The sequence below is a fragment of the Botryllus schlosseri genome, chromosome 15, assembly GCF_051294905.1.
Source record: "Botryllus schlosseri isolate E-star chromosome 15, Bs_hap1, whole genome shotgun sequence".
Lineage (NCBI taxonomy): Eukaryota > Metazoa > Chordata > Ascidiacea > Stolidobranchia > Styelidae > Botryllus > Botryllus schlosseri.
The window spans coordinates 16,813,592-16,837,899 of NC_137250.1; the positions used below are offsets into that span (position 1 = coordinate 16,813,592).

Genomic DNA, 24,308 nt, shown 5'->3' on the forward strand with positions numbered 1-24,308 from the left:
AACAACACATTGTTTCACAACGTGTACCGTAAACCCTGCCATTATGATTACCGATTCGTGGTTACTGCTATCATTACTTTGCGTAACCAAACTACGCACGGCGCCACGTACCGCGTACATCACACGGGTGTTCTTCACGTGCTGCTGCACGAGGCCTTTTTTGAGCGCCAAACCCACGAGAGCCCCGCTGTACGGGTTCTTCCCGGCACCGCTATCGAAAACGTAATGGCTCCTGTGCCACTTCTGCATCCTAGGCGGGAATTCGTACCAGCCCAGGCGCAGTCCAGGCCCGAGAAACTTCGAGAACGTCCCGGACGAAACCACGTTACCTGAAAGTAGAAGCGGTCAGAAATGAAGCATTACTACTTTTCGCGCTACTTTTACTGAACTGGTTATGATTTATTTTAGATTATACTTCCACTTGACAAAATTTCAGCAAAATTATTTACCTTTTACACTTTGGATTGTAAGAACTAGAAAGTAGCATTAGTATATAAGTTTACACCATTTTCATGCGCGAAATTGTTATAAGAACTGTATGGTCGAGTCCCCGTATCACTGTAACTGAATGTATTTGCGAATATTATATATTTGAAGTGCAATTGGTAGGGAAACTTTTTGTTGCACTAAAACCGCGAGAAAGTTGCACTTAATTTTAGCAAAAGTTGCAGTAAAAAGTTGCATTTATAGTTTTTGTTGAATTACGAGGGTATGAGATACTCGAAAGGTTCCGTTATATAACCTAGTTTCTGCAGAGCTGTCAAATTCGTTACTTTGACATTTCACGCCAAAAATCACATTTTTCTCGGTACACAGCAAGAAAATTACGCAATGCGGGAATAATTTTCCTCCGAAAAGCCAAACAGCCTAGCGATAACACCCCTCCCCCTGAAACAAGTCAGATAACACACCCCAAACACCCTAGGTATGCAAACTTGACCCAAAGCATTGCAGAAAAGCTCACTCTCGGCGACTTGATGACAAAATCAATAGCCTGAAAAAGGTGACCTAGTGAACATGTAATTTTCGGCGGTCTCGCCTGGTCGTTCGTGGAATGGGAAACTATCTCAAATTTAAACGACAGAATGAATATAGCGATCTATTTACTCATTGCTCGGGCACGGTCGTGCTTGGCATGGGTATAGTTGAGCTTCTTGCTTGCAAGCCATTGTGACATAGATAACAGTGAGAAGCGGCTAACCCATAGCTCTTTGTTATGCAAATCAAAGAGAATAGAACCATGCTAGAAATTATTTATAGCTTGTTTTTAAATCCCTCCTTTACATTTTTACGCAATATTTGATAACAGTTGCAGTAAAAATTGGCATGAAAAATAGAGAAAAGTTGCAAAAAGATGCACTATGAAATCTCTCCAAACAGTTTAAAACATCATTGCACACAGATTCTGAGTATCTAGAATGATGTCGGAAGCTGTAAAAAAAGTTGCAAAAATTTGCGTTTGTCGCGAATATATGTCTTGCAATTCCGAAAGTAACCACCTCTGATTACCTTATACAAGCATGGTGCGGCCCCTCCACCAAAGCTACTTCGAAACTACTTTTCAAACCATTCATTTTCAGCTTCCACACAAAGTAGCTTTTTAACATGCCTCGTAAATCGCTACTTCTACTACTGGTTATAGAATATAAGTTCACAGCGTCATTTTACTTCTATTTGAGTAGAAACGCCGACTTCATCGACCACCTCAGTCACAAAGCTATCGCGTGATGGACGGCGCGAATGCGTAACGCCGACCTTTGTATGCTGGGTCTTTTTTGTCGTCGAAGGCGAAAAGTCGTTTCGGAGGTCTCGCGGTTTCGGGGTCGTTGCTTTCTGGGGATCGGTAGCACAGCAGGTTGTAGACGTCGTCCGAGATGACGAGCAGGTCGTATTTTCGCGCCAAATCCACGAGCCTTCGCTGGCGTTCTGTGCAAACGAATCGAAATCCGCGCGTACATGTTAACATTGAAAATACAACCATATTCAGCCGAATAAATACTCGTTTGTGCACCAAACTATACCAGGCCACGGTCTGACATATCTGTTGCGTCTGCCGACACACCGTTTTTCCTTGTTATGTAAACTTCCGGTGCTTATAATTTGGTCCATATGCTTTCTATTTACATATTCTTTGACAGTGTGGCGTCTGATTGAAATACTACACCAAGTAGTTTCGGCACCTTCCAATCTTTTCATTTCATAGAAATCTTGTTGTTTTGAATTGCAATTCAAACACAAACTCGCATGTAACTTTCGACTAAATGATCCCAATGCTGACTATTGTTCAAGGAGAGGCTATGTCATTTTCCATTGCCGCGCAAGGCGCAATGAATACCTTAGATTTACCGATTTGTATGAACACAATGTATATTAGGGCTCTTCAAAAATGACTTTTTTTCTCAAATCGTACTGGCTACTTGATAAAATTGTTAGGTTACCTAATTTAAGCCTACACACAAAATTTGGTTCAATTCCAGCCAGAAACCGCTTTGCTACAGGAGAAGTAAGTTTCTATTTATTATAGAAAAATAAATGATAAAAAATTTGAAAATTTTCTGTTCACCCCATGAAAGTGTTAGGCTGTCTATAGAAACGATGCTAACCAAATTTGGTTCAATTCCAACCAGTGGCGGCGGAGTTATTGCCGTCGAAAAATTTGGATTCGAATAAAATAGTATTTACGGTGAGCACAACTATAATAAACAAACAAAGAGTCGGTCACCGTAAATACTATTTTATTCAAATCCAAATTTTTCGACGGCAATAACTCCGCTTCCACTCGTTGGAATTGAACCAAATTTGGTGAGCATCGTTTCTATAGACAGCCTAACACTTTCATGGGGTGAACAGAAAATTTTCAAATTTTTTATTATTTATTTTCATATAATAAATAGAAACTTTCTTCTCCTGTAGCAAAGCGGTTACTGGCTGGAATTGAACAAAATTTTGTGTGTAGGCTTAAATTAGGTAACCTAACAATTTTATCAAGTAGCCAGTACGATTTGAGAAAAAAAGTCATTTTTGAAGAGCCCTAATGTATATAGTACATTAATATAAGCTCATTACTGGCTATTAGTATTCCCATCAAACATATCAGAAACTAGGAATCCTCCGTCATGTTATAGCGGTTACATATTTGTGTCGAAATGTTGATGCTAGAGTGCCATATGGTCGTAGTAGTAGCGCGAGGTTACCGCGTCTACCATATTCTGTTATATCATATCGACCAATGTAGTCTTCAAATAGTCATGCAGGTATACGAATATCACAGCGGCCGATACCTGCGGACATATTCTTCGTCGTCGGATTATGAAAAACCGGCACGAGATAAACAACGGCCGTGAACGGAAACCTTTCGCTGGGAGTTCGCATTTTCGTCTGGGCGAGTTTTTCCTCCAAACGATCCATTCGCATTCCTTCCTCGTCCATGGGAACGCCGACGAGGTTGAACTGTATAACACGCACGTAATGAAAGACGGCGACGTAACAATGCACGGTACAATGATGTGAAATGAGTAGATCACACCGAAATGCGTTGCGAGTGCCTACTATCATTAATTCCAGTTACGCGATGACTAACTATTTAACATTGATTGTCTCGTCCGGCATGGAACTGTTAACACCGCCAATATTAGATCTTCGAAAAATTCAGACAATTGTAAAAAAAATTGATATCGAACATTCATAGAAGAGACGGACGACTCTCTTTGCCGCGTTAGTGAAATTCCATTTGGAATTTGGTTAGGTCGTGCGACAGCATTTCAGAATATTACTGATCTCTTTCGGAGGGATTTAGTCCACAAGAATTTCAATTTTACGTTATCCGCTTGTTGGAGATTGCCAAGACAAGAGATCGTCGCTACCACGAGCATTACGCATTAAACAGTGGCGGCTCGTCCTATAGGGCAACTGGGGCATTGCCCCACCTAAAATTCTGTTCAATAACAATTTAACCATTTATAGACGCACAGCGCTCAATATATATCGAGATCACAGCGAAACCCGCGTTCTTCTTGTGCTTTCGCTTGCGAATGCCCATACATAGCGAAGTCTCCGCGAAAATCGAATTCTCTTCTGTGTTTTCGCTTTGTGAATGCCTAGCCGGGGCTTGCCCCGGTAGCGCTCATAACAAGCTTTCACTATCTATTCTCTCAAAGCTGCGCACAATTAAGAAACGTTGCTTTACTCTCTCCTATTCGCAAAATGGCCGAGCAACCGGGGCAAATATGCTTGCTCGCCCCTAAGGTGTGATGTAACAATCGTATCTATATCTGGACTCGGATACCGTGATATGCGTTGAGTCGACCGTTGCTGGTACATGTCGATTTTGATGGTGTTTCACACCATGATAATTCTTGAAACTTGGTATGTCATGTCGTGATGGTGGTATTTAACACTGTCCTAAGTTTCAGGGTTTCTACTCAAAGTTTAGGGTATAGTAATTCCGTTTCCAAAGTCGAGTGTGTGCTGATCGGTCATGTATCGCAAACATATTTCACGCAAAGCCGGTATTGGTCTCCATTGGTTTTAACGATGCTCCTTAGCTAGATCCATCATGAACTTTTACATGGTATGTCTTGATTTTAGTATCGAACGCTGTGCCAAGTCTCAAGGTTGACACTCAATGATTAGGGCAGCAATTTCGTTATCAAGTTCGAGTATGGTAGAGATGTGCGCTGATCTGACACTTAGCCTACCTAACGCATTGCGGATTTCACGCAAAAGCCGGTGTATCTGTGTTCCATACTGAGATAGGTGATGATATCATGAAACAGTTTACTAACATCCTCGGTTTGCATTCAAATATTTAGTTTTATTTTATATTCTCCAATGTCAATTTCACCATAGTGTCCTATAGGACACTATGATTTCACCGTGGAATGGTGGCCTTCGGGCCATTTGCTCACAATTACAACCCCTGTCAAGCGCGATAGCTGTTTCGTTTTCGATGGCGGCTAACAGCTGATCGCTTGATCAGCCGATTCCTCAGTAAATATTACGAAAAATTCGGCGTTGATCTGTTCGTATCAATTTTGACAGTGTACCATACCGAAAACGGTCATGAGGCTATACTTCTCGATGATTTCATGTAACAGTGTACCAAGTTTTCGGCTTTCATCCACGTATTTATTCGGTAATATATTTTCCGAAGGCGATTTTGCAGCAGACATATAGACACTATAGACCGTAAGCCGTATGTGTCGTGTGACAGTCTCCAGCCTCAAGGCCAGAATCTCCCAAGCTGTACCGGGACCGAATTTCCGAGGCTGCTATCCGTAGTTCTTCAGAATGATGTTTTGGATTCAATATGACATTTCCTTGTCCAATCTATGAGATAACAATTGCGTATGTGTCCGAACTCGTTGACCTTTCCAGTTAGGCATACGCAATCTCTCGATTTATAGTCATTTCCATTTCTGCAGATAAGTAGTCAGGTCAAGTGCGAACATGAATCGTGTTGAATCTTTGCTCCGTACGCAGTTTAGCCAGCTGCCTTTAGAGCAAAAATTAGAGGTAAAGCGACTAGGTCCGTATCAGCCTAGAAATTGCCCATTGATCCAATCGTACGCCGGAGGAAAGCGCACTCGTGCCTTTTCTTCAGCGCATTTCGATAAAAATGAATGGCTTACTTATGACGAGGATAAAAACGCCTTGTTTTGCTTTTACTGTCTTTTATTCGACAGTGCCGGTACCGGAAGCAGTGGCTCTTGTTGGAACAAAATTGGTTATCGCGATCTGAAGCATTTGTCAGAGCGTCTGAAAACGCACCAAAAATCCCAAGTGCACATGGCTAGTGCAGTTAAATATAAATTGTTTGGCAGAGTAAATGTAATGTCGCAGCTCAATGAAAGTTATCGCGTATCAGTCTGCAAGCACAATGAGCTTGTAGATAAGAATAGGCATGTTCTGTCTCGGGTGATTGATGCCATTAAATTTATTGGAGTTCATGAATTGCCCCTTCGAGGCCACGATGAGAAGGAATGTTCTCTCAATAGGGGGGTATTTTTGGATCTAATTAAATACACGGCTTCCATTGATAGCATTTTGCGCGAACATCTCGACACCGCGACAGTAGCTAAGGGTACCTCAAAGACAATTCAAAATGATGTGCTTGATTCGATATATCACATCTATCTACAGCATTTGTTTACCGAGATTGTTGACGCTGAATTTCTATCTATTCAGTCTGACGAAACAACTGACATTACGTGTTTGTCACTAGTCGTGATTTTTCGGTTCACGAAATTTGGTATGCCAGTCGAACGATTCCACAGCTTTGTGGCTGTTGACGATCGCACTGCTGTCGGAATTGCTTACGTATTAAAAAAAACATTACAGCCCTATTCAGTTGAGTCGAAACTTATTGCGCAAACCTACGACGGCGCAGCAGTCATGAGCGGATCGCGACATAGCGTACAAGTTTTAATGAAAGAAGTTTACCCGCATGCGCATTTTTTGCATTGCTACGCGCATCAGCTCAATCTTGTAGTGAAAAAAATGTGCTTAGGAATATCTTCTGTCAAGATATTCTTTGCAAATCTTTCAGGGTTCTCCTCCCTTTTCTCTGTTTCGCCAAAGCGATCTGATCTATTGCGCGACATATGCAAGCACCGGTTACCTAGATGCGTATCAACATGGTGGAACTTCCAATCCAGAGTTGTGCAACGAGTGTCAGAGAGTAGGGTGGAGCTTCTGGAATGCTTCTCAGTGATTGAGAGCTCTCCTGTCTGGGATGATACTTCCATACGTGAAGCGGCGGGGCTTAAACGACTCCTGGAAGACGAAGAATTTTTGTTCTTTTTGAAGCTTTTTTGTGACATCTTCATGCACGTCGATACACTGTACAGCACTTTTCAGTCGCGTATGGCCGATGGTACTACTGCGCAATTGTGTATTGCACATTTTTGTGAGGCAATTTCGCATATCCGGGCGAATGTACACTTCGCTGGTGACACAGCGCTTTTACGTCGTGGGATAAGTGTGCAAAACCTGCTTGTTGCGGCTTACGAATGTTGCGATATACTGATGTCCCAAATCCAACATCGTCTGAATAGTGACCAGTTGGTTACTTTCGCCCTGTTAAATCCGAGAAATTTCCCTGCCTACAAAATTCATTTTCCTTCTGGACTACTGCGCAGCGTGCCTCGTTATTACCCGATGATCGACATTGCTCGGTTGGAGAGCGAGTTGACTTGTTTGTATTCTAACACATCCTTTTCGGAAATTAAAACCACTAGTGAACTTTCAAAATTCCTAGTTGAAAATTCGCTTTCGATCAACTTTGCTACAGTAACTAGCTTTCTGAATATCATTTTGACCACCCCGATTTCATCCGCGGAATCCGAGCGCAGTTTCAGCACATTGAAACGTATCAAGACCTTTCTCAGAAACAGGATGGGCCAAGATAGGCTTAATGTGTTGGCTGTTCTCTGGATTCACAACGACGTGGTTCTGGGAATTCCAGATTTCAATAAACTCGTTATTGAACATTTTGCTAATAAGAAATCACGTCGCGCACAATACTTATACAAGACATAAATTAATGCTGGTGGGTGGACGACTGTACACATCATGTTCTTTCCGAATAATTTCAATCAAGTGAGCCCAGGTAACTCAACCATGTCTATGGCTAAGGAAAAGTGAGTGGTTTTCATCCTTATTACTCGAGGCACACTGACAGTTAATTTACCGATATATTTTGTTATGGCTATGGAAAAAAAGTGAAAAATTCATCAAGATGAAATAATTTATTCATGAAATTGTTTAATGCGATATGTGCTCGCATTTCAATTTAACACAATGCTTTGATTCCTGCTTGAATGATGGTAGGCAGACTCGTAATTAATCTTCCATGGATAACAGCTGGCTTTTTATAATGTTTTACGTTTATGGGTGCCACCGCTTTGATTGCCTATCCCCTGGTCGTAACGCATCAGGATCGTGTACCAAACACTTTCGGACGAGGGCAAATCGATTTGACTCGCTTTCGGGACGAGAATCCATATACAAATCGGGTCGGAGGCGCTGCAGCACTTTACAGAATTGCTGAGCATGGAACGATTAAAACACCACAAGGTGTCATGCGAATGCTCTTTGTAGGTAATTGGTCTGTGTATTTTTGGTATAGTCTTACTCGGCGCTTGCGTAATCTCTACCACGAAATCATAACGCATGCTACTAAGGATAACCTGATGATTGATTCGTGGCATGGGAACGATTCTTAGTTCGCGTACATTTTGTAAAATAATCATTTGAATAAAAAACAATGAATAAAACATTTGTTACCGCACTTCAAGTCACGCCACCGGCAAACCTCTCGCGGCACCTACGTTAAAAATCATTGTTTACGGGAAATTCATGTGGCCATCATGAACGTTGAAAAACGCTACTGTGACGTCATATTGATAACAAGTCGCTTGCGGCCCTTGCCCCACCACCCGATATTGTCACGAGCCGCCACTGGCATTAAATGGCATTCGGCGTGTTCGTCAATCATTAACAACGCGAATCGCAACGGCCATCCGCTATTATTCTGTTTACGGTGGTTTCAGGTAACGAAACGAGACCGGCATATCCGGACATTAATCGCGGATTCGATGCGAAGCGGTATATACCGTACCTCAGACTCCTGCAAACGCGGAACTATAGCCTTGTAAGAAGGGTCTTCCACGAACACGGTGTCGCCGGGAAGTAGGTACCGCATCAGAAGATCCCATACTCCGGCACTTGCGCCGTTATTGATATACAGATCATCGCTGTCAAATGATGGTAATGTAAAGAAATTGGCACCGATTACTGTTGTGGATGTAAATTTACATTGCTGGCTATACTGAAAGAGGTACTACTATCGTTGACGGGTTACTACGGTTCGCCTGGTTCATAAACTTGGAACATCCAACAATTTTATGCATGCAAAATCAATACCTGTCTACTGGTTCCCGATATATATCGTTCGTGAGAAATTTGCTTAATTCCTCGATCAGGCCCGGGTCGCCTCTGGCATTCTGATATTGCAGTATCTCTTCATTTCGTTGCGCAAATGTGCTGAAGTGTTCCACCGTGACTTCCTGAACGAGAGCGCATATCACAGTTTGGTCGTAGACATTGCTGACACGTGTAATGTATTCACCTTCATGATAGCGGCTACATCGCGCAGCGAGTCTGCGCCCGGTGCACCGATTTGCAGCATGGTCACGGTTTTGAAGATTTCCTTGCCAAACATGCATTCATAGTCATTCACGGGGGTACCCATTTTCAATATTGGTGATTTAACGACCGCTCTGCAAAAAAGGTTTGATCTGTTCTGGGCAAATCGCATAACACTGCATGATCAATTGATCATCGCTGGCCTTTCATGTCTACGTTGCAGAGCAATGTGAGAATATTATCATGCTTATTGCAAAACTACAAAGCACACTAGCATGCTCATTTCTAACCTTGAACTAAATTTACGAGGCGGAATTCTTCTGTTCTGATATAATACGAGATTCGATAGAACACTTCGCCGAGAGCTTAACAAAAAGCAGCTACGTAACTTCGTATAGCAATAGCAGCTGGTTATCATTGCGTTTTTCGGTTGCGCAACTCAGAAAACACAGTGACAGTACGCCTCGCGAGCAAGACAACAACTTCAATCACTGAGTTTTCTAGTCACATAATTGCGTTTGGAAAATGCAGTCATGCGTGAGCGAGATTGCCGTATGCCGGTGTTGGGCATGTGGGCAACTCTTGCGCAGAGATGCCACTCCTGGTTTTTTCCACCCAGATCTGGGTTTCTGGGTTTTTGTGCTTGAAATCTGGTTTTTTTTCAACATCATGTTTGTCAGGTCAATTTTACGGCGCAAAATTGATTATTAGATTAGTAAGATCTTCTAATGTCGACGGATTCCACAGTGATTGAAACGGCAGAATCCAAAGAGACCCATCTACTATTAAGATGAGAGGTCTTGACGTGATGGATAGAGCTTCATTGAATACTGACTACTAGGTCGAGTAAAGTCATGTTCACAGGGCAACTCTGATTTAGGACTTGAATGCTACCGGCGGCAGCGTCGCAACAAATTCGTTGTGTGTCAGTAAATAGTATGTAACTGCTATAAAGTATGCAATTTATGCGCATGGAAAGACCAATTGTTGATCTAACTAATTTACCATGTTGACATCAGAGTATATTCACTTTCAACAGGGACACTCAAAGAGAGACATTTTGTGCAACCGGGCAAGTTATTCAGAGTGAGAGGGGTTTGTTAAATGCAAATGTACTCTTTATTCATGATTTGGCAGTTTCTTTTTCGACTAAACATCCCATATAAAAGGGTTTGTCCGGCCGGCCATCCGACAGTCGACGAGTATGTAATTGTCCACATTTAAGTCGAAATACAAGCAATTACTACTAAATAAATACAGTCCATCCTCAAGATTACCGGACCACGACTGACCTATCGATCTCACTTCCCATGACATGCCGCCCTATTTCTTCTCTTTTTCTATACTATCTTCTTTACTTTCATTCAGTGTGCATGCCTCCTATTTACATCTCCTAGGCCAAGGTGGGTGTCCGATTCCATAGACTACTCCTAGCAGTGGCGGCTCGTCCTATAGGGCAACTGGGGCATTGCCCCACCTAAAATTCTGTTCAATAACAATTTAACCATTTATAGACGCACAGCAATCAATATATACCGAGATCACAGCGAAACCCGCGTTCTTCTTGTGCTTTCGCTTGCAAACGCCCATACATAGCGAAGTCTCTGCGAAAATCGAATTCTCTTCTGTGTTTTCGCTTTGTGAATGCCTAGCCGGGGCTTGCCCCGGTAGCGCTCATAACAAGCTTTCACTATCTATTCTCTCAAAGCCGCGCACAATAAAGAAACGGTGATTTACTCTCTCCTACTCGTAAAATGGCCGAGCAACCGGGGCAAATATGCCTACTCGCCCCTAAGGTGTGATGTAACAATCGTATCTATATCTGAACTCGGTTACCGTAATATGCGTTGAGTCGACCTTTGCTGGTATAGGTCGATTTTGACGGTGTTTCGCACCATGATAATTCTTGAAACTTGGTATGATATGTCGTGAAGGTCATAACACTGCTCCAAGTTTCAGGCTTGCTACTTAAAGATAATGGTAGTAATTCCGTTTCCGAAGTTCAGTGTGTGCTGATCTATCATGTACATAGTACAGCAAACAGATTTTACTCAAAAGCCGGTATTGGTCTCCATTGATTTTGACGATGTTCTATACCGAGATCGGTCATGACATTTGGCACGGTAAGTGTTAGTATCGACCGCTGTAACAAGTTTTAAGTTTGTCACTGAACTATGTGGGTGGTAATTTCGTTTCCAAAGTCGAGTAAGAGCTGACTCTTATTTATCGCCAACAAATTTACGCAAAAGCCGTTATTGGTCTCTATTGATTTTAACGATGTTCCATACCTAGATCTGTCATGAGCTTTCACACGGTATGTCTTGATTTTAGTATCGAACGCGGTGCCAAGTCTTAAAGTTGACACTCAATGATTGAGGCAGTTATTTCGTTTTCGAGGTCGAGTATGGTAGAGATGCGCGCTGATCTGATACTTAGCCTACCTACGTCATTGTGGATCTCACGCAAAAGCCGGTGTCGGTCTGTGCTAATCTATAGTCTGCGTTCCATAACGAGATCGGTGATGATATTTCCATGATGATCGCATGAAACAGCTAACCAAGATTCTCGGTTTGCATTCAAATATTCACATAATTATATGTTCGCCAATGTCCATTTCACTGTGAAATTGTGGCCTTCAAACCATTTGCTTACAATCCCCTGTCAATTGCGACAGCTATTTTATTTTCGATGTCGGCTAACAGCTGATCATTCGATCAGCCTATTCCTCGATCTATTTTACTCAAAGTTCGGTGTTCGTCTGTTTGCATTGATTTTGACAGTGTACCATACCGGAATGGGTTATGAGATTGCGTATGCTACTTCTCGATGATTTCTTGTAACAGTATACTAAGTTACGGCTTTTATTCATGTATTTATATATTAATATATTTTCTAACGGCGATTTCGCAGCAGACTTATAGACAGTAAGCCGTATGTGTTGTGTCACAGTCTCCAGTTTCAAGGCCAAAATGTCCTACGTTGTTCCGAGACCGAAGTTCCGAGGCTGCTGTCCTTAGTTCTTCAAAGACCATTCAAATTGATGTTCTGGATTCAATATGACAGGCCCAATCTATGAGATAACAATTGCGTATGTGTCCGAACTCGTTGACCTTTCCAGTTAGGCTTACGCAATCTCTCGAGTTCTAGTCATTGGAATTAGTCAGGTCAAGTCAAGTGCGAACATGAATCGTATTGAATCTTTATTCCGTACGTAGTTTACGCAGTTGCCTTTAGAGCGAAAATGAGAGGTCTAGAAGTTGTCCAGTCTATTGATCCAATCGTACGCCGGGTGCCTCCGCTTTGGTTGCCTATTATCACCTGGTCGTAACCAGAGATGGCCACAGTCCGGTTCAGGAGCCGGATCAGGATTTCAATGTTTTTTTACCTGGCCGGACTGGATCCGGATTTCGAATTTGGGGTGACGGTCGGATTTTAGGGTCTATCGATTTGCGTAATCTATAACTCTACCATGAAATCAAAACGCATGCTACTAAGGATGACCTGATACTTGATTCGTGGCATATAGGAACGATTCTTAGTTCACGTACATTTTGTAAAATAATCCTTTGATTAAAAATAAATGAATAAAACATTTGTTACCACACTTCAAGTCACGGCTCACCGGCAAACCTCTCGCGGCACCTACGTTAAAATCACTGTTGTCGGGAAATTCATGTGACCATCATAAAGTTACTTTTTTACGTTGGAAAACGCCATTGTGACGTCATGTTGATAAAAGTCGCTCGCAGCCCTTGCCCCACCACCCGATATTGTCACGAGCCGCCACTGACTCCTAGTGACCTAGTCGCTTCGACATCTTCCTGTCTTTTCATTGTATCGCATTTTTTGTGGTGTATTGAACTGATAAAATTGCTAATAAACCAATGATGATGATTTAATGAATCGAAAGCTATTTTCAATCTATCTGGTCAGCTCGCAGTCACTAGAACTACCCTACAATCATCCTCACGATAGATGGGGATTAGCATTGTTACTAACATTACGAATATACAGTACACTACGGATTGACTCCCCATAGCGAATGCCTGGTAGCAATGTGTCGAGAGGAAAACATCGTATTTCGATGGATTTGCTCATTTAACTGAGCAACATGCATAGTATGGAAATGAACCGTTTGGATTTCAATATCAAGGGCTAAAACGTCTTCTATGTCCGTTTTAACTGTCATTGATGACTCTCAGTCACTGTTTTACAGCTATATCATAGAAATTTGAGTGAAATAGAGGATCTGGGTTTTTCTGTTTTTTTAACGTCCAAATCTGGGTTTTTCCAAAATATCTCAGTGGCATCTCATAGTCTTGAGGCTGCATAACATTGTTGCCACCAATACCTGATGATGGGCTGTCTCATGATTTTGAGTTTGTAGTCTATAACACGGAATGAAGGCCACTGCCTTACAGCAATTCTTTTTCAGATTGCTTCAACTTCAAGTATAACCTTAACCACTCTAGAAGTATCGGCAGTAGACCTATGCAACTTTATCCCTGGAACCCGAAGCTCGACAGATTCAATAATTGCAGTCTCTTGATCGAGCACAAAACTCTCAAATGGCCGCTATCGCTGCTCTGCTCACGTGTTCACATAATCGAGTGTACTGTACGTACGTACGTTAGGGCTCTTCAAAAATGACTTTTTTTCTCAAATAGTACTGGCTACTTGATAAAATAGTTAGGTTACCTAATTTAAGCCTGCACACAAAATTTGGTTCAATTCCAGCCAGTAACCGCTTTGCTACAGGAGAAGAAAGTTTCTATTTATTATATAAAAATAAATGGTAATAAATTTGAAAATTTTCTGTTCACCCCATAAAAGTGCTAGGCTGTCTATAGAAACGATGCTCACCAAATTTGGTTCAATTCCAACCAGTGAAAGTGGAGTTATTGCCGTCGGAAAATTTGGATTTGAATAAAATAGTATTTACGGTGAGCACAACCATAATAAATAAACAATGAATCGGTCACCGTAAATACTATTTTATTCAAATCCACATTTTTCGACGGCAATAACTCCACTTTCACTGGTTGGAATTGAACCAAATTTGGTGAGCATCGTTTCTATAGACAGCCTAGCACTTTTATGGGGTGAGCAGAAAATTTTCAAATTTATTACCATTTATTTTTATATAATAAATAGAAACTTTCTTCTTCTGTAGCAAAGCGGTTACTGGCTGGAATTGAACCAAAGTTTGTGTGTAGGCTTAAATTAGGTAACCTAACAATTTTATCAAGTAGCCAGTACGATTTGAGATAAAAAAGTCATTTTTGAAGAGCCCTAACGTACGTAGGTACGTGGTAACACCGGATATCGTCTATCTGATTTCCAGACCGTGTGCCGCCACAGATTCTCATGTTTGCCGCTAGGCTTTCTGATATTTAATAATGGAACTGTATAATATTGAAAATAAGGCACGCAGACAAGAATATCCGACTATAACTTCCTCAATAGCTGATAAATACGCACATGGAACCCATCCATGCAACCAATCACGGGATTGCCGATAAATATCTGGGTAATGTCCTCATCATAATTGATCTGATATGCCTCGATGAAATTCTTTGATTGGAATCATAAACAATAAATCGTGCCGCAAATCATGAGATCAGCACTGTCTGGAATTCAACTTACACTTCAACAAGACTTTCTCCGGATCTGCTGTAAACAAATATAGGCGGGTATAATCCATTCCGAAGCCATAAATCAAGCAAGTTTTGCAGAAGAACAGTAGTAATTGCTTGTATTTCGACATCGACTTGAATCTGGACATGCTCGTCGACAGTCGGATGAACACTCAGTGTCCCGTCGGCCATCCGACAGTCAAAGAGCATGTCCATGTCCACATTCAAGTCGATGTACAAGCAATTACTACCAGTGTTGGAATGACTCGAGTCATGACTTGACTCGAGTCACCTTTTTCGTATGACTTGACTTGACTCGAGTCACTTTGCTAAAATGACTCGCCTTGACTTGACTCGGCGTATCAGAAATGTGGATTGACTCGTGACTCGGAGCAAAATTCACGAGTCAATTTCAAGTCATCAAGTAATCGTAAAGATCACTGTATCTAGCATATGGTCGGATTGTTCGCGAAACGCTGGTGTGAAACGCCGTGAGAGCAACCATCATTCACTGATCATGCATTTTACTGAGCCTCCCTTGTTCTCACAAATAAATTTTCCGCAAACGAAGTGATCGAATGCTTACAGCTTACGTTGTCGTAAACTTCTGGGCAAAACCTCTTGTTTTATTAAAATTGAATTCGAATATAGTTTTTATATTCCTCAACCATTGGCGCAGGCTCGAATTGTATAATATCAATTTGTAAATGGGTAATGTATTGCATCTTATCAATTCGATTTTCCATTATCTATTCGATCGCCATCTTGACTGGTAACTATAAACTGGGGCTATGCCACGTATATATGAGCGATACAGGGCTTTCTTGCGTGTATATTCAACTCTATATTCGTTCATCTGTTCAGAATTAATGACCACTCACTCTATATTTCAGCCAACTAGCAAAATGCAACGACGTAACCATGCCTCATACTTCGAAAATGCAACTTGACTCGAGTCACCTCCAAAAATCGGGTGACTTGACTTGACTCGAGTCAAAATTTGCAATGACTCGTGACTCGAATGTAGTGACTTGATCCCAACACTGATTACTACTAAATATATACTAGTCCTCAAGAATACCGGACCACGTCCTGACCTATCGATCTCGCCTTCCATGACATGCCTCCCCATTTTTGGTCGCTAGCCTTTTTCTATACTATCTTCTTTTACCTTTCATTCAGCGTGCAGTGCATGCCTCCTCTTTACAACGCCTATACACTATACAGACACCATTGTCAGAATGAAGCAACGCGGTGTGTCTGCGTCACCAGCATTGTACGCATGCACTGCACTTCAGTGTTGTCAGCCAACAACGGCTACTGTTGAACGTTCTGTCTCCGTTCTTGGCAAGCTACTTAGCAACGAGAGACACTATCTACCCGAGAATGTAGGAAAGTATCTTTCTTTGTACTACTACAGATTTTAATTATTTCCACCATAATACGTGATGTGGGCCTAACTACCGGAATTCTTCGTAAGGGCCAGATGTAGTGAAAATCAAGTTTTTCATGAAAAAATTGTCAGTTTTTGAGTCAAAATAGATTTTTCAGGCTGAACGACTTCGCACGGACAGACAGATCGAACCAGAAATAAAGATTAGTACAATTCAAACATTATGTGGGAAAACACCTAATTTGCATACATTAGGTCAAAATCATCCGTTTTTCAGGTCAAAAAATTGCCCTAATGATCACATATACAAGCATAATCAATAAACATCGCATTACCACGTGAATATTTTTAGATAACTGTCTTGTAGGTGTGCTGTCTGGCCTATCCAACCCACAACGCCATGGATCGCAACATTCGTCTCGAATATGAATAGAACTTACAGTAGCTGGTATTCGCAAATAGGGTGCTCCAGAACCTTAAGGCAAAGTCAGAAAATCACGTCCGTTCATGATTGTATTAATACTGCGTTATCTCAAAGACACGTTCAACTAAAAAATGGATGAACTATGAAAACACGGATAAGAAAATATTTTCATTGTGGGTGCCGGACTCTCAACACATTCTTATGGAAAAGACAAGGGGCCAAAACCAAATCATCATAGTTCTTAATTTTGATGCGTTGAAGACATCGTTGTTTTCTATATTATCTGTCAACCACATATTCACATTCACAAACATGATATAGCTACGGCAGATTAATGTCAAGAGGCAATTAGCAAATTTGCTGCCGTCGATGAATCAATGTATGTACAAAGAAACAAGAACTTGGTGTATAATCATATCCCAATGTACAGACCCACTTCACACTCCTAGTGCTTATTGATTCAAAGAGAGAAAGGTAAATCACGATTCACAGTGAAGTTGAAAATACACATGGAGATTGGTTGATTCATTTTCTACGTAACATCTTATCCGATCTCAAAAGCCTTTCTGAAGCAAGTGCTGCTGTTGCACGCACAAGAACAAACCCCGGTCCGCAAGACAGCCTTCGAGGCGTCAGCCTCTTACATAGCTTTTTCCGACTTGACAAGTGAAGTTCTTCGATGAAACATTGTCTTTTGTACCAACACCTGCAAACCAATACATCATACACCAATGTTGGGATGACTCAAGTCACTGCCCCAAATTATTGGACAGGACTCTACACATGAGAAATATGAAATACCAAGTCAATTTTCAAGTCATCAGTTATCAACTGCAGAGCATTTTTAATCTCTCAGTGATTCTGGGAAGTGACCCAGTAACAGTCTTTTACATATTGTAACATATTTCATTTCAACATGTTCAATTCCATCAGCAGCAACATCACAGACAAAGCATCTCTTACATGCCCTTAATTGCTGTCGTAATGGCTCGGACTGACATTGTAATGTCATAACCAACAGGCAGAAATTTATTCAGAAGTATCGTCTGCGTGAAGCTGAGGTTTCACACAGTTCAAGTTATGCATAGCACACATGTCTGAATCCATCATGAGCTATACATGATACTGCAAATAGGATTAAAAAAATAATGGGTAAACGTTTGATAAATGATATATTTTGAATTCGAATCCACACTGAAGGTGTGCGACTGTGTGTGGATTCTTCAGATGGGTATAAATGCATAACCAGAGACACAATTTGCAGCGACTCGAAATGACTTCTACTCAACACTGTTATAGACATCCCATGGCATGGTCACTCCGAAATCCAATCTTACCTATGGTACAAAACTTTCTTTTGAGGCTGTACGACTGACCCGTGGATGAACCATTTGCTAACCTGTCGTCCACAGTTCCAGGATGAATCTGTGTCAGCAAACACGTGACAAAACTCAATTCGTTTCTCAACTACATGATGAACTTACTTTGAGATCTGAAGTTTTCAACCTGGGCAAGTTCTTTACTGGGATGGCAAATCCCTTTAGTCTTCGTGTTTTAGGACGGTCGCCATTGCTTTCGACTATGAAAAACAAATATATAGGATCATTAGGATGGTTAAGCCACAATTATAGCTTAATGAAGTTTCCAAAGTACTGACTAAAAGCAGCCAACATGTAGTATGAAAAGAGGTGATACGAGATATGTTTTCATCAGTAGACACCAGGTTGTAATGACTTGACTCGAACCACGTCATATGACTCCAGACTAGGACAGCCAAGACAGACATTCCATTGTAACTGTTTAGAATAGTAGAGTCACAACATTAAAACTGGCATTTCGTCTACCATAGGGTTACCATATTTCTCTAACTCAAATTCCGGACACTCTTTAGCGCTGACTAGTGGATTTCAAAATGAGTTATGAGCACATTGTCTGTCAATATGACGTCACACTAGTAAAGCTATGCTTATCGACCAGAGGTGGTCACGATCCGGTTCAGGAGTATGTGTCAGTGTGCTGTGTAACCAGGACCTGAACCACATTTTTTCACCCCCCTCCCATCCAAATAAACAATGATTTTGGACCTACTATAGAGTAGGGTTAGTGGGTTACCATATTTTGGAAATCTGAAAAGAGGACACTTTTCAAAATTTTCAAACTTACAATACTGGAATGAAATCCCGAAAAAAGGTAAATTTTCCCGACTTTGTGATCGGTTGACTAAAAAAGGTCATCTTTCCGGTTCAGATTCCGAATTACCGGATTTCTCTGAGCTTTTTCCATTGGTTGACTAAAAAGAAGGTCATTTTTCTGGCTCAAGTCCCGAAAACCCCGTTGGATCGTTACTTGGCCGCTGATTTTCTATATCTCAGTCTAATTTCCACGTACGTTTAACCAAATATTTCAAAATAAAGGATATTTAGCCGTCCTCCGAGCACCCTTTCAAAAAAGTCAAAAAAAGAGGACAAATCCTATAAAAGAGGACGTATGGTGGTAACCCGGTCGTAGGCTAATCGATGCAACTTTTGGAGGGCTTGCTATATGTATCTGGGCATTGGGACTCCATCTCCAATTCGAAAATGTTCCGTGGCCCGGATCAAAATTTGACGAGCTCATTACTATTTTGGAAGCTGATTACGTTCAACATCTTCGCGAACCCCAGAATAAAGGCAAACGATCCCCAGGTTTAGAACCACTATCTTTGAATATATCATACAGATTTAACCGTCTCTAGGAATATACCGTTCTCCTATAATTGTGCTTACAATTAGGCTCATTACAGTAAATGAAGGTTATTTTTATTTATTTTTCATTGCAGTTTTTGCGAGGGTGGTAGTCCCCATATTGAAAACAAAATAAGTGATAGCAAATCGCGCGTAGCGCGAAGAAAAATTCAATTTAGCATAAATCTTCCCAAAAATAATGTTATTATGTTGATTAACGAAAAAAATTATCAGCATACTTCAAGCCTTCAAAATTCCGGACATTTTGGCATATTTTAGAAATTCCTCCCGGACGCAGTTTGAACAGTGAAATTCCGGACATGTTCGGGAAATTCCGGACGTATGGCAACCCTAGTCTACCAATCCTGATACTTGGAAAATAGGGCCAGAAACTGTTAGGCCTGAGGAAAATTACGATATTATAAATGCGAGCCATCAGATATGACTTGAGCAGAGTTGAAAAAAGAGGGTTGAACCGGATTGAACTCAAAACTGAACAGTGCACACAACGACTGGGACTCGACCTTCTATTCACCGACTTGGACTTGACTCGGTGGTGAATTGAAAATGACGTGACTATAAAAAAACTATAAAATTGAGATTGACACCAGACGAGTGGCTCTTAACCGGGGTTCCGCGATCCATTCTCATGGGTTACGCAGGAGGCCAAGACACAAAAACTAATACATATGATATGTGATGTCACGCCATTATTCATTACAGGCAATTAGGCGCGATCAGTAGCCGAACTATGAACACGACGTGTGCAGTGCCGTACAGAGGTGGTGTGGTTTGAGTTTGAAACCATGTCCCCCTGAAATGCCAATGCCGATTCTATCTCCAATATTTATTGGAATGGTTCTCTAAAGAGAATTCTCTAGGGAGCCAGTATCAGATGTTCTTTGGAGGCCATGACACACACTCAACTCATATACATGAATTATGATGATACACCTGTCTTGGCCATCATTGGTTGCAGACATTTAGGCCAGATCATTAGTTGTGTTGTGCCCATTGTGGCGGTAAGGTGTGTGTAATAGGCTAGCGTACGCAGGATTGGAGCTCGAAATGGAAACCTAGTCTTTCTAAATTGCCAATTAAATCTCCAATATTTATAAGGTCATTTGTTATCAAGCTATTGGCATCATTTCGACAGATCAACACGACGACACTTTACAAGGTTAACTGGTATCTGAAAGGGAATAGCAGATTTGCAATGAATAATCATTATACTGTTTTCGTTTTATGTGGAAATCATATTTTAATGGTTTTGTTCTTTTAAAACTCTGTAGATGCACACATGGCACAGTTCCTTATGTGCACCAGCAATCAGGGTTGTAATGACTCGAGTCACGATTAAGCTCGCAATTTTTCGTTGACTCGACTTGACTCAAGTCAATTTCTTAAAAATGGAAAATGACTTGACTGGAGTCAATTTGTGTATTGACTGGACTTGTACTCAAGTGATTGCGCATGACTCGACACACATAGGTGCCGAACCTGGGTATGCAAGGTATGCCAGGCATACCTAGAGATTTTTTTAGGTATGCGGCAACGACACATTCTAAATGACTTACTCAAATCTCGTTTATCAAGATCGATAATTGAAAATTCGGCTCAGAAACCGTCTTTCATCGGTTTGAATAAACATTTTTAAAGTGAAAAAATAAGTAAGCCTATATTATGAATCCAAGGCCTTTTATAGCAGCCAAGATTTTCACAGAATCGAGCCGAGCCTGATTTGAACTCGCTGCTGAATAGTAAACACTATGACTTGAACTCCGACTCGCGTCTTCACACAATGACTTGGACTCGACCCGTTGCTCCCTGACTTGGACTCGGTGATGAATCGAAAATGACTCAACTTGACTCGAGTCAAAATTGTCGAGGCACCAATAAGTTTGGATTGAACAACATACCTTCCAGGCAATGATCACAGCTGCGATAACATCACATTAACAACCCATTAAATTTGGTATGTAGGCCTACAGTTACCCATGTGGCCACAGACGTCATTGTTTTGGCAAATTAAATGACAAATACAATTTTCCAGACATTGTCTGATTCCAGACCTCGAAATCACGTAGACAGAAGTAAAAGTAGTCACTCACATGTTATGATGTCATCTTCCCGAAAATGCCTTTCACAAATCAGCGCCTGCCCGGCAGATAATTTTGTGTTGAACTCGCCACCTCCGACTCTGGATCCCATAATGTTCATTATACGGTCACGCCATAACTGCTGTTGGGGATCGTCAAGAAGGGATACGCGAAAAATCCCAAGTCCTCCAGGCGTCCTTACTGTGGAGCATCCAGACACGGAGCATGCATCTCTTGGCATCGCCGTTTCCGATAAGCAGAATTACACTAATAGACACTAATCTCCCAATGACAATTGCTAAATAAGAGTGATAGAAATACAATCATGCGATTTGCCAGCCCACTACTACAATACATATAGGCCTATAAATTTTGAAATTGGCAGTACTCATGCCTGAACTGGCACAGCGATTGAAGTATTTAAATTCGAAACCAGTATCAATTGCTCCAGTCGACGTCATTATAGAATGTAAACGTGGAATGACAACGACCGATTTTGCAGCTTCGTTCCGATTCGCTGAAGTTTCACTCAGATTATTTCACGGCAGCTACAGGTAGATTTCTGGCAATCCAAAAGTTGTCTTACAGAGCTCAGAATTTACTGATTCTGGTCTTGATTGAAAGCTACTGTCGTACTGATTCCGAAAATGTAAATGAAAATATGATCAGGTACTGAACCGCTTAGAATTCGCCCTCCAAGTCTGAATTATCGGCATTGTCCGAACAATCGAAGAGCAGCAATGGGTCATTGTTATGGTCATTGTTTTGCGGTCATCCGATAGTTCTGAACAATGCAGATTTTAGATGTTGAGGGTGGTTTTTCATCTAAGTACGGAGCCTGACCATATTTTGATTGATATTTTCGAAATCAGTGCGACAGTAGATTTCGATCAAGACCGGATTCAGTAAATTCTGAGCTCTGGAAGACAACTTTTGGATTGCCAGAAATTCTACAGTAGCGGCCGTAAAATAAGTATGAGTAAAGCTTCAGCGAAGCGGAACGAAGCTGCAAAATCGGTCGTTGCCATTCCACGTTTACATTCTATAACGTCATGTGATGCGGATCGATTGCAGGTTAACTGCATAACTGAGAATTATTTGTCATGTTCTTTGAAATGTCACTAAGGCTGTGTCGTCGTTAGGATGGATCCAATTAAATCTGATGATCAGGAGCAGGCATTATTTTCTTCAGCATCATCATTTTAATTAAAATTTTACAGGGCAAAACAATATATTTTCAGTTTCGTTGGATCGTACATAAAATGTACATATTTCAAGTGTCTTGCTACATGAGACGTGACAATAATTGATAGGCCTAATCGAATCGCAATCAAATCATTCCCATCCTTACTCAGGACTCCTTGCATTTGAACAAAATTGCTAGTCTGCTTCAATTTTAGTGGAAGTTTAGACTCTATTCCTGACTTATATTATACACACATGTGAATATTCCCTCCAAATAGGAACAAGTGCGCTAGTGAGTACCCCAAACCCTGTTGACGTGACAGTAGGCACCACGTTGTGATTACACGGGACATTCATGGGCTCATCGGTGTACCACATGACAACTTTGTTGCAAAAGACAGGCTGCTACGGAGTAACAGTTGTAAGGACTCACAAAGAGTCAGAAAGGTTAGACTGTCAACACTGACAACCGGGGATTTTGCTAAAGGTTGGAATGTGCATTAAATAAAAAGCCGGTATTTTTTTGCTTTCAATGTCACACCTATGGTACTATAGTAGCCTAGTAGTTCAGTTATTCAACAATTTTATTAGATCTGTACTCCACAAGATAGCAATACAATGAAAATAAGTTGATCTTGAATATGTAGGCCTACAGTGACAGTCCCCTACACCCTTTAATCAATCATCATCATCCCTGGGGATTTGATTTCCCCATCATATTGAATTCAGTATCCATGACAGAATTACCTGGTAGATAAATATTTCAAGTAGATAAAGATACTTGAGTTTATATCCTGCAATAATACCATACTCATTCGAGACGAATTTACTCATTTCACCCTTTGGTTCGGATTATAGCAATTTTTTTCAGTTCTGAACACCACAAAAATTGCGATACAATGAAAAGGTCGGAAGGTGTCGAAAGGACTTGGAGTAGTCCTTGAAATCAGACACCCACCTTGGCCTAGGCAATGTAAAGAGGAGGCATGCACACTGAAAAGTATAAGAAGATAGTATAGAATAGCAAGCGAAAAAAGTGGGGTGGCATGTCACTGAAGGTGAAATCGATAGGTCAGGTTGTGGTACGGTAATTTTGAGGACGGACTAGCATTCAGTTAGTACAGTGGTTCGCAAACTGTGGTACGCGAAGGTCTTCCAGGCGGTACGTGAGTGGATAACGAAAGTGGGGTTGATTTTGAGTTTTTGTGACGCCATCATCGTTGTGGGTAATCCCACCAATGACGGCCTACGGGGAAGAGATCTAGTCGTGCAGCGTTGGGATTCTTACCTAGAACCAAATTCCGTTTCATTATATTTGACAAGAATTCCAAATGGATCCGCTACAGAAATCATATACTGCGCCTTAAAATGGGCAGATTATTTTCTGTTTCGCTGCCTCAACACAGTGGAAACTGAAAACATATTTTGACAGCTTCCGGCGCGCGTAACTCATGTGGGCGGTACGCGATCACTGCATGAAACCTTGAAATGGTACGTGGGTGGGAACCACTGATTTAGTAGACATTGCGTGTGAAACTGTCCATAATGACCCATGAATTCCAAAGTAAATACCACGAGTAGCTTAATAAATACCTGGGCCAGATCGTCAATCTGAGTCCTAATGCAAACGCCCCAACTGCATTCTTGTAGTGGTGGAAATCAAACCTCCTTGTGCATCTGGGATCGAACTGTGGCAGTGTG

General features: G+C 41.3%; 3 protein-coding genes across 5 annotated transcripts in view; 1 reads left to right on the forward strand and 2 right to left on the reverse strand.

Moving 5' to 3' along the window:
• Positions 1-14,531, reverse strand: part of LOC145457872 (uncharacterized) — a 15,492-nt gene extending 961 nt beyond the window's left edge. The window contains exons 1-7 of one of the 2 annotated variants that reach the window (XM_080336165.1): positions 14,449-14,531; positions 9,131-9,281; positions 8,926-9,068; positions 8,621-8,756; positions 3,282-3,450; positions 1,756-1,926; positions 112-329 (exon numbers count right to left, since the gene is read on the reverse strand). In XM_080336165.1, coding sequence (XP_080192291.1) covers positions 112-329; positions 1,756-1,926; positions 3,282-3,450; positions 8,621-8,756; positions 8,926-9,068; positions 9,131-9,281; positions 14,449-14,516 — 1,056 coding nt within the window. In that variant the 5' untranslated portion in view covers positions 14,517-14,531. Of the gene's footprint in view, positions 1-111; positions 330-1,755; positions 1,927-3,281; positions 3,451-8,620; positions 8,757-8,925; positions 9,069-9,130; positions 9,282-9,437; positions 9,616-14,448 lie in introns of those variants that run through there. The other variant, XM_080336164.1, reaches the window with a different exon arrangement.
• LOC145457522 (high mobility group protein B2-like) overlaps positions 1-24,308 on the forward strand; it is an 81,193-nt gene that overhangs the window by 43,788 nt on the left and 13,097 nt on the right. The gene's annotated exons all lie outside the window — the stretch shown is intronic.
• On the reverse strand, positions 16,672-24,306 carry LOC145457875 (uncharacterized). Of its 2 annotated transcripts, XM_080336168.1 has the most exons (5): positions 24,201-24,306; positions 21,435-21,720; positions 18,085-18,179; positions 17,938-18,025; positions 16,672-17,306 (listed from the first exon to the last, which is right to left on the reverse strand). In XM_080336168.1, exons 2-5 carry the CDS (start codon positions 21,661-21,663, stop codon positions 17,233-17,235), a joined length of 486 nt encoding a protein of 161 aa, XP_080192294.1. In that variant the 5' UTR covers positions 21,664-21,720; positions 24,201-24,306; the 3' UTR covers positions 16,672-17,232. The 2 variants fall into 2 exon arrangements, with proteins under 2 accessions (XP_080192294.1, XP_080192293.1); XM_080336167.1 differs by having other exon boundaries at positions 21,435-24,269.